This window comes from Furipterus horrens, unplaced genomic scaffold, assembly GCF_987537825.1.
Source record: "Furipterus horrens unplaced genomic scaffold, mFurHor1.1.pri manual_scaffold_8, whole genome shotgun sequence".
NCBI lineage: Eukaryota > Metazoa > Chordata > Mammalia > Chiroptera > Furipteridae > Furipterus > Furipterus horrens.
Window position 1 is genome coordinate 1,196,231 of NW_028327178.1, and position 11,862 is coordinate 1,208,092.

The following is an 11,862-nucleotide window of genomic DNA, read 5'->3' on the forward strand; positions in this document are numbered from 1 at the left end:
TTATAGGTCCTCAATTCCTTATTCTATAAGAATTGAACCCATCTAAGGAATTGTATTACACTTTCATTTCTCAAGAGGCATAAAACAATGCAGCATTTTCTTCTCTTTGGAAAAAGAATTTTAAAATGAAATAAAAATTAGAAGTCATTTTCACTAGACCTGGGGATTCCCTCAATGGAGCGACGTACTTCGTAAGCGCAGGGGCAGCCCCGCCCGCCGCCCCCGTGGCTTCCGCGCCATCCGCTCCGGGAAGCGCCCGAGACAGGGCCCCGCCACGGGGCGCCTCACACGTGCGTGCAGTTGGTGGACGGCGGGGTGTCGAGGCGACTCTTGTTGTCCTTGGTGTCGCTGAGCGGGGACTCGCTGCGCGTGCGGCACTGGAACACCTGCTTGTAGGCCTTCCGGAAGTTCTCGGACAGGAAGGCGTAGATGATGGGGTTCACCGAGGAGTTGCTGTAGGCCAGGCAGTGCGCCACGACCCTGAACAGGAAGGAGGCCGGCGTCAGCGGGAACACCCCGAACTCGGCCCACAGGTGGATGACGTGGTGCGGCAGCCAGGAGACCCCGAAGACCACGACCACCACCAGGACTGTCTGCGCTGTCTGGGGGCAGAGAAGACAGACCGTCAGCCCCGGCGGGGAAGGAACCCAGACTTGGGGTGCGCGTCCCAAGTAACTTCATGCATGTTCCCATGGGCCCAGAGGATGCTAGATCTGCCCTGAGGGTCGACCTTCAGGTCATACAACGGCTTCGTTCAGACTTCTCCAGGACCTGCCATGACCTCGGGCAGGGATAATTTTGCCACGTATGTAAGAGTGTGTGAAGGATGGGATCCATGCTTTTGATCATGGAAATAGAAAGGTCTAAAGATACAACATGGGCACTTTAAAATCTTCAGCACTGGAGTTATTTCCCCAGCGAGGCAGCTCAGATGAGCACCTGGACCCCGCCCCCAGCACCTGGGCCCCACCCCCAGCACCTAGACTCCACCTCCAGCACGTGGGCCCCGCCCCCAGCACCTAGACTCCACCTCCAGCACCTGGACCCCGCCCCCAGCACGTAGACCCCGCCCCCAGCGAAGCATTCGCAGGGCCCTACTATGTTCTCCGTTGCACAAGCATCTCAGCCCAGCAGAGCTGAAGTCCTGTTGGTTGGGCCACAGACTGCGTTCTGCCCCTGGCCCTCACCTGGCCCTCACCTGGCCCTCACCTGGCCCTGCCCCTGACCCAGTTGTTCCCAGGCCAACTCCAAGTCAGCCCAGCGACATCAACTCCAGCAAACAATTCCGAGTGTGCAGCTGGACACAGCGCATGGTTTTCTCCTTCAGTCTCCCTGGCACAGAGGGCCCTAGGCTCCTAGGCCTCCAGGCCAGAAAACTGAGAAGCTGGGGGTGGGGGGTGTGCAGGGCGGGTACAGGGAGGAGGCCCCCATGCACGGGCAGAACACCACCCTCGCTCCCACTGCTTCCCACGCCGGCTAGAAATTAAAGATCTGGTCAAAATAATGCTGCACAAACCCCCAGGCTAGGGCCGAGGCCACCAGGCGCTCATCCCTGCACCGGGGCGCGGCTTTAGCAGAAGCCGGTCTCTGCGCCTCACCCCGGGGCTCCGCGCAGTCAGTGACGATCACCAGAAAGTTTCTAAAGATCTCAGGTGTTGGAAGAACCACTGATGAAAAGCACAACCAAAGCAAACTGTCTTGGCCGCTTCAAGTTAAAGACGAAGGGGTGTCCTCACCAGCTACCACCCCGACTGCCCCCAGAAAGACTGGGAAGAGCTCGTCCCCACTCCCCTTTGACCTGCAGGATGTCCGAGGAGGACGCTCCTCTGTGGAGGATGAGGATGATTTCTTAAACTTTGTTACAGGATTTTGTTTTCATTTCCCGAGGTACCAGGGGCCTCGGTCAGGGTTGTGGCCGCCGCACGTGGCCCGGCGCCGCGCTGTGCACGCAGGGTAGGAGCTGCGGCGGCCAGGCCATCGCCCGCAGGCCCGTCCTGAGTCCCTGCGCTGATCCCGGACCTGAGCCTGGGTCCTGTGAGCGTCCCTTCCTTCCGCTCCTAGTGCTGGAAGTGCCTGAACACTCAGCTCTGCTCTTCCTGGAAGACGCTTCCTCAAGTCCTCAGAGGCAGCTGATTTTTTCTTCAAAGAACTCGCCCAGACCACGTCTGAGGGAACTTGGCTGGGAAGGAAGCGGGGACTCAAAGATGAGAGCGATGACAAGGTGCTGTAGCTGCGCGCGTGGCCGCCGCAGAGCTGGCCGAGTTATCGGGAAAGCGTCTGGGAACGGTGTGTGCAGCCGCATGGCTCTGTCTCTGACCGGGGCCACCGGAAGCGGAAAGCAGTCCCCGGGGGCCGCCCCGTGTGATGTCTGCCCCGCTCCGAAGGCTCACAGACGCCCCCCAGGCCCGTTCTGTGTCCCCCCGACGCGCAGCGCAGCGCATCGCCCGTGCCGCCCGGCCCTGCACTCTCGCTGCCGTTATTCTGCAGCGGAATCACCTTCCTCTTCGGTGTTTCCAGCCACACGTGAGGGTGACTGTCCAGGGTCCCTGTGGGGCACGGGGGACACAGCACAGAGACGGAGAACTGGACTCGGCCCTGAGAACAGGGGATGGAAGCCGTGAAGCTGAAGCGAAGGGCTGTCACAGCCGGTCCCGCGGGGCCACAGCGAAAGCTGACAGTGCCGTGCGGCGGGGACGCCTCCTGTGCTCGGCCCTGGGGACCCGGAGCCACCTGGTCTGTGCCTTCAGGAACCTGCCCGCGAGCTGGCTCCCTGCCCCCCATCTCCTCCGACCCGGTCCCTGCACCCCTCTGCTCGCTCCTTCTTAGACACACACCGCACGCTTTATTTGTCCAGCGCAAACAAGGGGACAATTAAATCTGTCCAAACAGATCCGACATCTGTTCGGTGGCTATTGAGGGTCAAAGACTGAGAACAGAAGACAACTCTGCCTCCCGCCCCACAATGCTACACCCCCTCCCAGGGTCAGAACTACATCCTCACACGCGTGTGATATGCACACATACACACGTGCACATCATATTCACACACACAGCCACACACACACACGAAGGGAAACATCGTAGCTGTTGGACTAGTCCCTCATCTTCAGACCTTTTTATGGTAAAATCAAACACAGGCGTTGCTCATCGTTTCTTTTAAGACCTGTTCTCGTTCTTTTAACCCCTATGTTCTTGTCAGGCACCGTCCCAATGTCTCTGCAACGCTTCCCCAACACAGGAACTAGAACGGCTACCGCGTGCAAGGAGGACCCAGCTAACGTTGGAGAAGCTGGACGTCCTTCCCATCAGTGGCTCCAGGCTCGCACGTCAGTCGGAAGCTGAGAAGCTGCGTCCTGTCTGTGCAGCGTCACCTGCGTGCGAGCTCAGCCAGCTGATTTACTCCTGCTCCTCCGCGGGGAGCTCCGGAAACTCCCGTCCAAGGGCAAAGTGTAAGAGCCCTTAACTGAGTTAATGCGTCATTTTCGTGCAGAGGGGAGTGTGGCTCAGAGGGACATCGAAGAGAGAGCTTAGAGAAAACTGGATCCGCTCCAGCGCCACACGCCTCACGGAGCATGGGCAGGACAGGCCAGCCTCAACGCCACCTCGCCCTCCGCAAGCCGCCGGCCAGAGGGGCCGGATGGGCCGGACGCCCAAGCTGAGGTCGGTGTGGCCGACGGCTGTCCAGACGGCAGGACGGACCCTGACAGCCTGTCCTGCTTTCTGCACCTCCCGCCTCTCGTCAGGTCACCCAGAAACCACCTGGTTGTGTCTCAGGCGTGAGCTGAGCTGGGCCGGGGACAGGTGTGGCTTCCCTACGCCCTTGCTTATGGACGCGAACAGTCAGGAAGAGCTGTCGTTCAGCCTGATCAATACTTAAAAGGAAAAACGAGGTGTCTTAAGGTGTCGTGTCTATATTTGGGGGTAAAGATGTGTGGTTGTAATCTCCTCTCCCCAATGTCTAATCACCTCATTTTATTTTCTAAAATCAGAAATTATTATACAGAGAGTGTCCAAGTAAGAGTTAAATTAACCCTGATTTGTAAAATAGTTTTCCCCTCAAAATGGGAAGTGTCATAAATAAAAGGGTGTGAGATGCTAACCTTACTCAAAAGTTTGTCTAAACTCAGAGTCACCTGGTAAGAAAGACGATTAGAAAGGGGCAGGCCGCCCCCTGGGCCCTCGCGCCCCCGGTGTTAAGCCGCCCCCTTGGCGGCCACATCGGCACGGGCTTGGGAGGGACAGGGAAGGTCCGCGTGCCTGTCCCTGTGCCGAGGGGCGGGTTTTAACAACGTCTCCTCCACAGACAGCCAGGCCAGGCCCTGCTGGAGTTGCACCAGAGTGGGAAATCCACACTAGAATGACGGCAGCTCGTGGGAATCACGGATGTGGCAACTCTGCACACAGTCCCCACCATCCTGGAGCGCAGCCCTCGGGGCTCCGAATGCAGAAAACACACGTGTCCTCGCCTCCGCGAGCCTCTGCCCGTCTGAACGCCACGGGTGGTTGCCTGCCTCCCCCCAGAGAGCTGACCTTCCGTCCCCACCCTGTGAGAGGCCCTCACTTCAAACATTGGGTGGACGTGAGGATCAGGAAGAATTCAAGCAAACTAAGCTCTGAACAGCGGCACAGGTGACATTCGCCTGGGAATATTACCTTTTTCTTCGACGCTTCTGACTTCTTTGACATGTTCTTCAACTTCTTATGCAAATGATTTAGGACCTGAAAAACACAGACGATTAAAACCGGGCTCCTCGGGCCCCGCAGCCCACTGCCTCTATGGCACGGACAGTTCTCGGCACTCTGAGCCAGCCGCGCCGTTAGTGACGACATCATCCGAACGGAAACACGCGAAAGGCGACAAAGTAATGACAACTGCGGACTGCCATCCCCATCTGTGGCCAGGGCAGCTCCTGGCCAGAGCTCCTGGGTGCAGAGCACACCTGTGCCGGCCGCCCACCATCCCCGTGGGTCCACCATCCCCCTGGATTTCCCCAAGATGCTACCTCTTAACCATCACCGGGTCCCATACCTGCCGGACACAGTGTCACATCCCAGATGCGCCCAGAAGCTACAGGCCACCCTGAGGCGCCCCACCCCCCGGGGGAAGGAGGCAAGCAGCAAACAAAGACATTGGCCTCAGGGGGTTCTCAAGCAGGCCCCTTCTGCTTTCCCTTTGTCACCGGCTGTCATCGCTCCAAGTCTCCTTAAAGCCAGTTGCCACCCCTCGGGCCTCCCTTCGCTTTTTATTCACACCAGAGCCACGGTGCTGAGCTTTGAAAACACCGACACCTCGGGAACTCGGCCTCACTCAGGGCTTATGGACCGTGCGCCAGGGCTGACAGCTGCTGCCCGGCCAGGGAGTCCCCTTGGAGGCGCGGGCGCTGTTCACAGAGAAACACGCCTGTCTTCTCGTGCCAGCGCGGAAGTCGGGAGGGACAGTGTGAAGCGTTGGCGTGGCCGTCTGCGGAACACCTGCCCCCTGGGACGAGGGGCTTCAGACCGCCCACCGGTGGCTGAGTGAGCCTCTGCAGGAACGCGACCACATTCCGGCCCCATCTTTGCTTCCCTCTGGCACCGCAGCACGGAAATAATTTAATCAAATTAGACTTCGTGCCAAAGCCTGCCCCTGCGCTGGATGGAGGCAGGCTTCTGGGTGATCAGTCATACCGAACAGAAACCGCAGGGTTTTCCTTCCAATCTGGGGGCCTGGCGCTGGTTAAGTGGCCGTCCCTGGGTGTGACTCTGACCCTCCTGCAGCAGCTTAGCCTCACCTACGGCGGAGACTTCCACTTGCTACAGCAGCAACGGGGGCACCCTGAACACACTGGCAATGGGTCAGGTGACCACTCTGCCAACGGAAATCATGGCACCAAAGAAAAACAAGGAGCTTTTGCAGAAGCAAATGAGGCGCTCTCCCAGAGGGGAAGGTGAGAGCTGGAAGCAGAACCCAGCCTGGAGAGGACAGGCCTGGCCCGCCAGCCTTCCCCGCAGACCACAGGAGGACACTGGTCACTGAGGACAAGGGACGAGAGGAGAGAATAAAGGAGAGGCAGCCAAACCACACCAGAGAGGGACACCTGGAGAGGAAGCCAGGACAGAAGTCAGATGTTCTCTGCTTCACAAAGCTGCCCGGGGCTCTACTCACTCCCTCAACACACCGCGGGGTCACATCTCAGTAACTTCAAAACGCCTAAGAGCGCTGTTGAGTAGTAACTGGAGGACACACCAGGGTCTGTTCTCCCAGCTCCGCTCCCTCTCTAGCCCACGCCATCGGCACATATCAGTATATTCTGATGCCTCCCAACCCAGTGCAGGTCTGACATGAAAGGAAAAGGAACGTAGGTACCGTGACGGGTGATGAAGACATTTGGTGTCATGGCGGCACCGCTCCACTGTTCTGTGCATTGAGAAGTGTGTGCAGGAAGCCCACACTCAGACCTGAGCCCAGGTCAGCCAGGCTGGCGGATGTATCTGGGGCCATGGGGGGACCTGGCGGGGTGCGCATGTCACGAGTAGGGGTCGTCCTGAACTTAACATTCAAGTAGCAAAACCCTTAACTGGAAAGCTTGCACCTGAAGAGAAGCAATGATTATCTCCACCTGAAAGCCATGAAATGAATTTGCTTAATTAGCTTGACTCCCAAAGGTATGTTCAGTTATGCTTAAAAGCAAACTATTTCCATATAAAAAACTATTCCCTAGGATCATGTCTCTATTGAATTTTAAATAACCATTTTCAAACCTTGCTCTGTGAATGAACTGTAGCCTAATTTATTTCTGTATCAAGAAGACCTAAAAACTTCTGGAAGATGAACAGATGATGCTTCAGTTCTCATCTGTGCAATTATCAATTAAGAGGCAACTATTTGAAGACTCCCTCTAGTCCTAAGCTTCACGTCCCCAGGGCCCTCAGCAGCGGTCCCCTCCCTCAGAGGACGGGAACCCTACACTGAAGCCCTTCCTGAGCCACCTGCCAGCCTCCTGGTCTGGGTCAGCTGCCGCATCCCCACCCCCCCACCCCTCTTCCTTGTCAATAAAGCAGTGAGGACAACTTCAGAGCGGGGCCTCTGGGCAGGTTAGAGCGCCCCGCTGCGCAGAGGGAGCCCCTGCTAAGCATGGGCAGGAGATGGGGTGATGAAACCAGCCATGTCCCCAAGAGCTAAGCTAGAGATATTTTCTAGGGTCCCGACCCCTTTCATGCAGCCCATTCTTCCAGATAATACCCGCAGCGATTGTTCCATCCAGAGCAGACCCAAGTCTGCAGCGATGATCTGGGGGAAGGGACACAAAACCCAGGTGGCTCGTGTTAAACGTTGTTGCTGGGAAAACGCCTGCAGAAGCGAGTAAAAGGAGTTGCTGTTGCCCCTCATCGGGTCGTCAGGGCCCTGCGGCCTGAGCGGTGTCAGGACTAGGAGGACACACGCAGGGGGACGGAGGTAAAACAGGGTGTTTTTTGGGTGGTGACGGGACTCCCGGACAGCCTGTGGGGACACCGGCCTTCATTCTGTGCTATCCCAGAGGATGAGGCGTGTGCCCCCTCTCACCCCAGCATAAACAAGCTGTGTGAAACGTGAGACCCCGGACGGTATGGCACCTTCAGAGCGGGGTGCTGTGTTGTTACTGAAGGAGAAGGTGGGTTTGCGGGGCTGCGTGGGGCTGCGTCAGGGGAAGCGAGAGCCGTGGCGCAGGGAGCGTGACCGCGGGGAGCGGGGCCACCTCTGCCCCTCCCCAGTTACCAGGGGGACCTGCCACCCAGACCGCTTCCATCCTTAACCCAGCCTTCCTGAAAAGAACCGAAACCCTCCCTCCAATGGTCTCGGGAGACTCGGGTCAAACCTCAGAAGCAGCACTGCTTTGCCGCTTGGTGTTTAAGGCTAGACTTCTGCGTAAGATAAAATGTGAAGCCTGTCACCAGGGGCAGTGGCTCCGTGAAGCCACGGGGCCAAGTGCCCGCAGAGCCTCCCAGAGTCCCCTCCGCACGTCCCAGGTGAGTGCGGGGCAGGGGCAGAGGCACCGGCCACCCCGCCAAAGGGCCCGCCAGGCGGCTCCAGGGACCGCGCGCTGCTGGCGAGGACGTGCACGCGGTCCAGGTTTCAGCTGCTAAAACTGCGCGGTGTCCCTCTAGGGAGAAGCGGGGCGAGCACCTGCCTGTGGCTGGGACACCCTGGGGCTGCGGGCTGCGGTGGCCGCTACCTGAAGGGGAGGCGGGACTCGGAGAGGTGAACTGCAAACTTGCCCAGCGGCCCCCAAACTCCAGGTCACTTTCTCCGCAACGTCAAACCGAGAAACCTGGGGCAAGGGCTCCCTGCAGAGGAGACAGGGACCGGCGCCAAAGCGGTGGGGCCGCTGCAGGGCTCAGAAAGGGGCACCCCCCGCCGGCCCCCCGCCCGCCCCCCGCCCGCCGCCGCGCCCACCTTCGCGTAGCAGAAGCAGATGAGCAGCAGTGGCAGCAGGTAGCCGAAGACGAAGGTGCACACCACGTAGGCCTTCTTGTGGCGCTGGTCGGGCCAGTGCTCCCAGCAGAAGGTCTGGTTGCCGGGGTCGCGGTGGAAGAGGCGCTGGTGGTAGGCCACTGGCGACGCCATGGCGACCGACAGCGCCCAGATGCAGCCCACACCCAGCAGCGCGTTGCGGGACACCCGCAGGGAGGCGGAGCGCCGCGAGTGCACCACGGCCACGTAGCGGTCCACGGACATCGCGGCCAGCGTGAAGATGCTGACCAGCATGGAGACGGTGAAGAAGTAGTGAATGAACTTGCAGATGAAGGCGCCCAGCACCCAGGTGGGCAGCGCGTACACCGTGGCCTGGAAGGGGATGCAGAAGAGCAGGTAGGCCAGGTCGGCGACGCTCAGGTTGAGAATGAACAGGTTGGTCGTGCTGCGCGGCTTGCCCGGCTTGCTGCGCGCCAGCACGGTGATGACCAGGCTGTTGCCCAGCACGCCCAGCGCGAAGATCAGCCCGAAGGCCACCAGCGTGATGAAGTTCTCCACGCCGATGCCGAAGAGCGGCGGGGGGTCCGGGGCGGGGGGCTCGGGCCCGCTCGCGTTCCCCTCGCTGAGGTTCCCGGCCACCAGCTCCATGGTCCTCAGCGCAGCCCGGGACGCACGGGTGAGGGCCTCCTGCCGGGGACAGAGGGTGCCGAGGGGCGCCGGGATCCCAGCCCCGAGCCCAGAGCGCGAGGTTCCGAGCCTGAGCCTGGCCGGTGGCCACGAGCCCAGGCGTCTGTGCCTAGTGACACCGTACCGTCTCTGTGCGGGTCCGCCTGGGAGCTGGACCTTCCCGGGAGGAGGCGATGGTCCTGAGAGCGCAGGGGACCCCTATTCGGGTACCACTGCCCGCTGCGCGGCCACCGAGCCAGGGAAGAGGGACCCCGGCTCAGCCTTGCAGGCAGAGAGAGCCCCACACTGCGCCTTACCGGCTCCCGGTCCTGCGGCCGATTCCCTCGCTGCGGCAGCGGCTTCGCGCTACACCTGTTGCTCGGAGCCTCTCCCTTCCCGCGCGCACCCGGGGATCTGCAGGGAGCGCACAGGGCTCGTCGCGGGTTGCGGAGAGCGCTCCCCGCGCCTCCCAGCCTTCCCTGCTCCCAGCTGCTGCCGAGGTTCCAAGTCGTCAGCAGGGCGAGCGCTCTCTCTGAGCACTCCCGGCGGTTGGCGGGGCGCTCGGGCCTCTCTCCTGCAACTGAGACCTGGTGAGGACACAGCCGGGCTGGAACCCACGCCTCCCGGGTGCCGCCCCTGTCCCCGGAAGTCACCGCGCGCAGAGACTGGACCAACCCTAAAGGATGGGTCGCCGCCTACCACCCCCTCGCTCTAATCGGCCACGCGCTCTGCAAGGTGCGGACCCGCCTGAGTCCAGCAAAGGCAGCGACTCCGGATGGGGCACCAGCCCAGCAGCCAGCGCAGCGCAGCCGCTCAGCGCGTGGGCGGGAGGCCCAGGGTGCGCAGGGGCGCGCAGGCCGCCTCCCCCCAGCGGCGGCACCTCTTCCCCCTCGGGCGCAGGCTGTCAGCGAGAGTGAGAGCCGCCTACCCGCCCCCGTAAAGCCAGGAAGCCAGTGGCCGGCACCGCCCTGAGGGTTCTGTGAGATCCCTAATCCCCACCGCCCCTAATCCCCACCGCCCCTGCCCCCCGCTGGCAAGGAAAGACGCAGGAGAGGAAAACGAGGAGGGCGTTTGAGTTTCCCTCGTAAACACGCAGAACTAAGGTGAGCGGGGCAGGGGTCGTGTTCCCGTCGCCCAGCCTGAGATCAGCTTTGCCTGGAGTTGCTCGTCTGAGTGATGGACGCGAGTCCTGGCAGGAACTGTCAGGTGGAAGAGCGTGTTCAATGTCACTGCTGTGATGCCAGCAAGAACGCGGGCCGCTTCCGCCCGACGCTGTCCGTCGGCGCCGTCCTGTGTACGACCTTCTGGTTCCCAGCTGGAGGGACCCAAACCGGGCCCTCTATTTGCAGGGTTTGCACGATTTGTCTGGCGTTCACGTTCCAGCACACCAGCGCGCGTCCTGCCTTGTGCAAGTGACGAGCGCCCCTGCGGAGGAGACTCAGGGCTCGAAGCGCCGGGGACGCACAGGTGGTGGTGGTGGGGGGATGCAGGTGCGGGTGTGGAGCAGGGCGCGCACGCTGCGGGGAAGGGGGCGCAACCCTGGGGCGGGGCCTCCTGCGGCTGGGGCGTTTGGGGAGTGAGCAGTGTCTCCCTCCTCCTTTAGCTTCATCTCACTGCTTCTACTCTGCCTCGTTTCCAGAAGGATTCTGATGCTGTTCGTTGAGCACCTACTATGCCCCAAATAGTTGACCTACATCCACTGTTTCATTTTGTGGACCTTGAGAAAGAAGGCGCCTGCCAAGGAAGGCCAGCAGCCAGGACTCCGCAGGGGGCTCTCAGGCACATTGCACCCCAGGGAGTCCTGCCATCCCAGCTGCCCTTACAGAGGGTGTCCTGGAATCCTGTTTCCACCAATAGGACAGAGGCTTCTCCCAGCCAACCAGAGCTGTACAGCTGTGCCCCCCATCAGCATCTCACCAACCAATCAGAGTGGTTTCATTCTGACCAATCAGGACAGTGCTTTTTGGACCAATCAAATTGCAAGGATTTGGAGTCCTCGTTTGCATGAGGGCAGACACATCAGGGACCAGGGGTGGCAGCTTCGTTCTGCCTAAGTCAGCTCTCCTCTGGCTCTGGGGGGCCGCTTTCTCTTCTGCCGGAGGCCGGAGACTCTGTTTCCCTCCTGGAGATGGAACACCGGAGATGGCTCCGTGGGCCAGAGCAAGGCGGGTGGAGCTGCCTCGCTGGAGAGCGGCCTGGCCCAGGGCCGCCCCGCTGCTGCCTCGGGGGTGCCCCTCCAGCAGGGCCGAGCTCCTGCACAGCCCCCCTGAGCGCAGCGGAGCGGCTGCACCGAAGAAGCGTCCCCCTTCGCCGCGCGCCTGCCTGGGGATGCCCGCCGGCCATGAGCCGGCACCGACAGCCATCGGCTGAAGATTTAACACTCGTGATTCCCCTGCAAGGAGCTTCCAAAGGAACAAGATAAGGGAGTTTCTTGCAAGGGAATCGTCTTACTCACACACAGCTCCCGGAGGGCGAAATCGAGTTCAAGTAAAACCTGCTTCCCCCAGTGTCTTGCTGAACGAGAGCACCCCCTCTTCCCTGAGAGGGGGCCGCCACCATCGTGCCCATCAGTCACCGCCCCTCCCAGGGGCACACCGGCCTGCTCGGGGCGTTATTTGTGATAACATTGGGAAGAGAGTGGTCTTTTTATTGTTATGAACTCTTTTCAGCGCGGGGCATGTATGGTGAAATTATACCATACTCTGGTAACCCCCACGCAGCTTAAAATAAGAAATTATCGATAGAATTGTTGCTACTTTTACATG

General features: G+C 60.4%; 1 protein-coding gene across 1 annotated transcript; it reads right to left on the minus strand.

Moving 5' to 3' along the window:
* Nucleotides 1–284: 284 nt before the first annotated feature.
* On the minus strand, nt 285–9,079 carry GALR1 (galanin receptor 1). The gene is made up of 3 exons (XM_090285065.1): nt 8,414–9,079; nt 4,654–4,719; nt 285–602 (listed from the first exon to the last, which is right to left on the minus strand). The coding sequence occupies exons 1-3, from the start codon at nt 9,077–9,079 to the stop codon at nt 285–287; spliced, it is 1,050 nt and encodes a 349-aa protein (XP_090141191.1).
* Between the last annotated feature and the right edge of the window lie 2,783 nt (nt 9,080–11,862).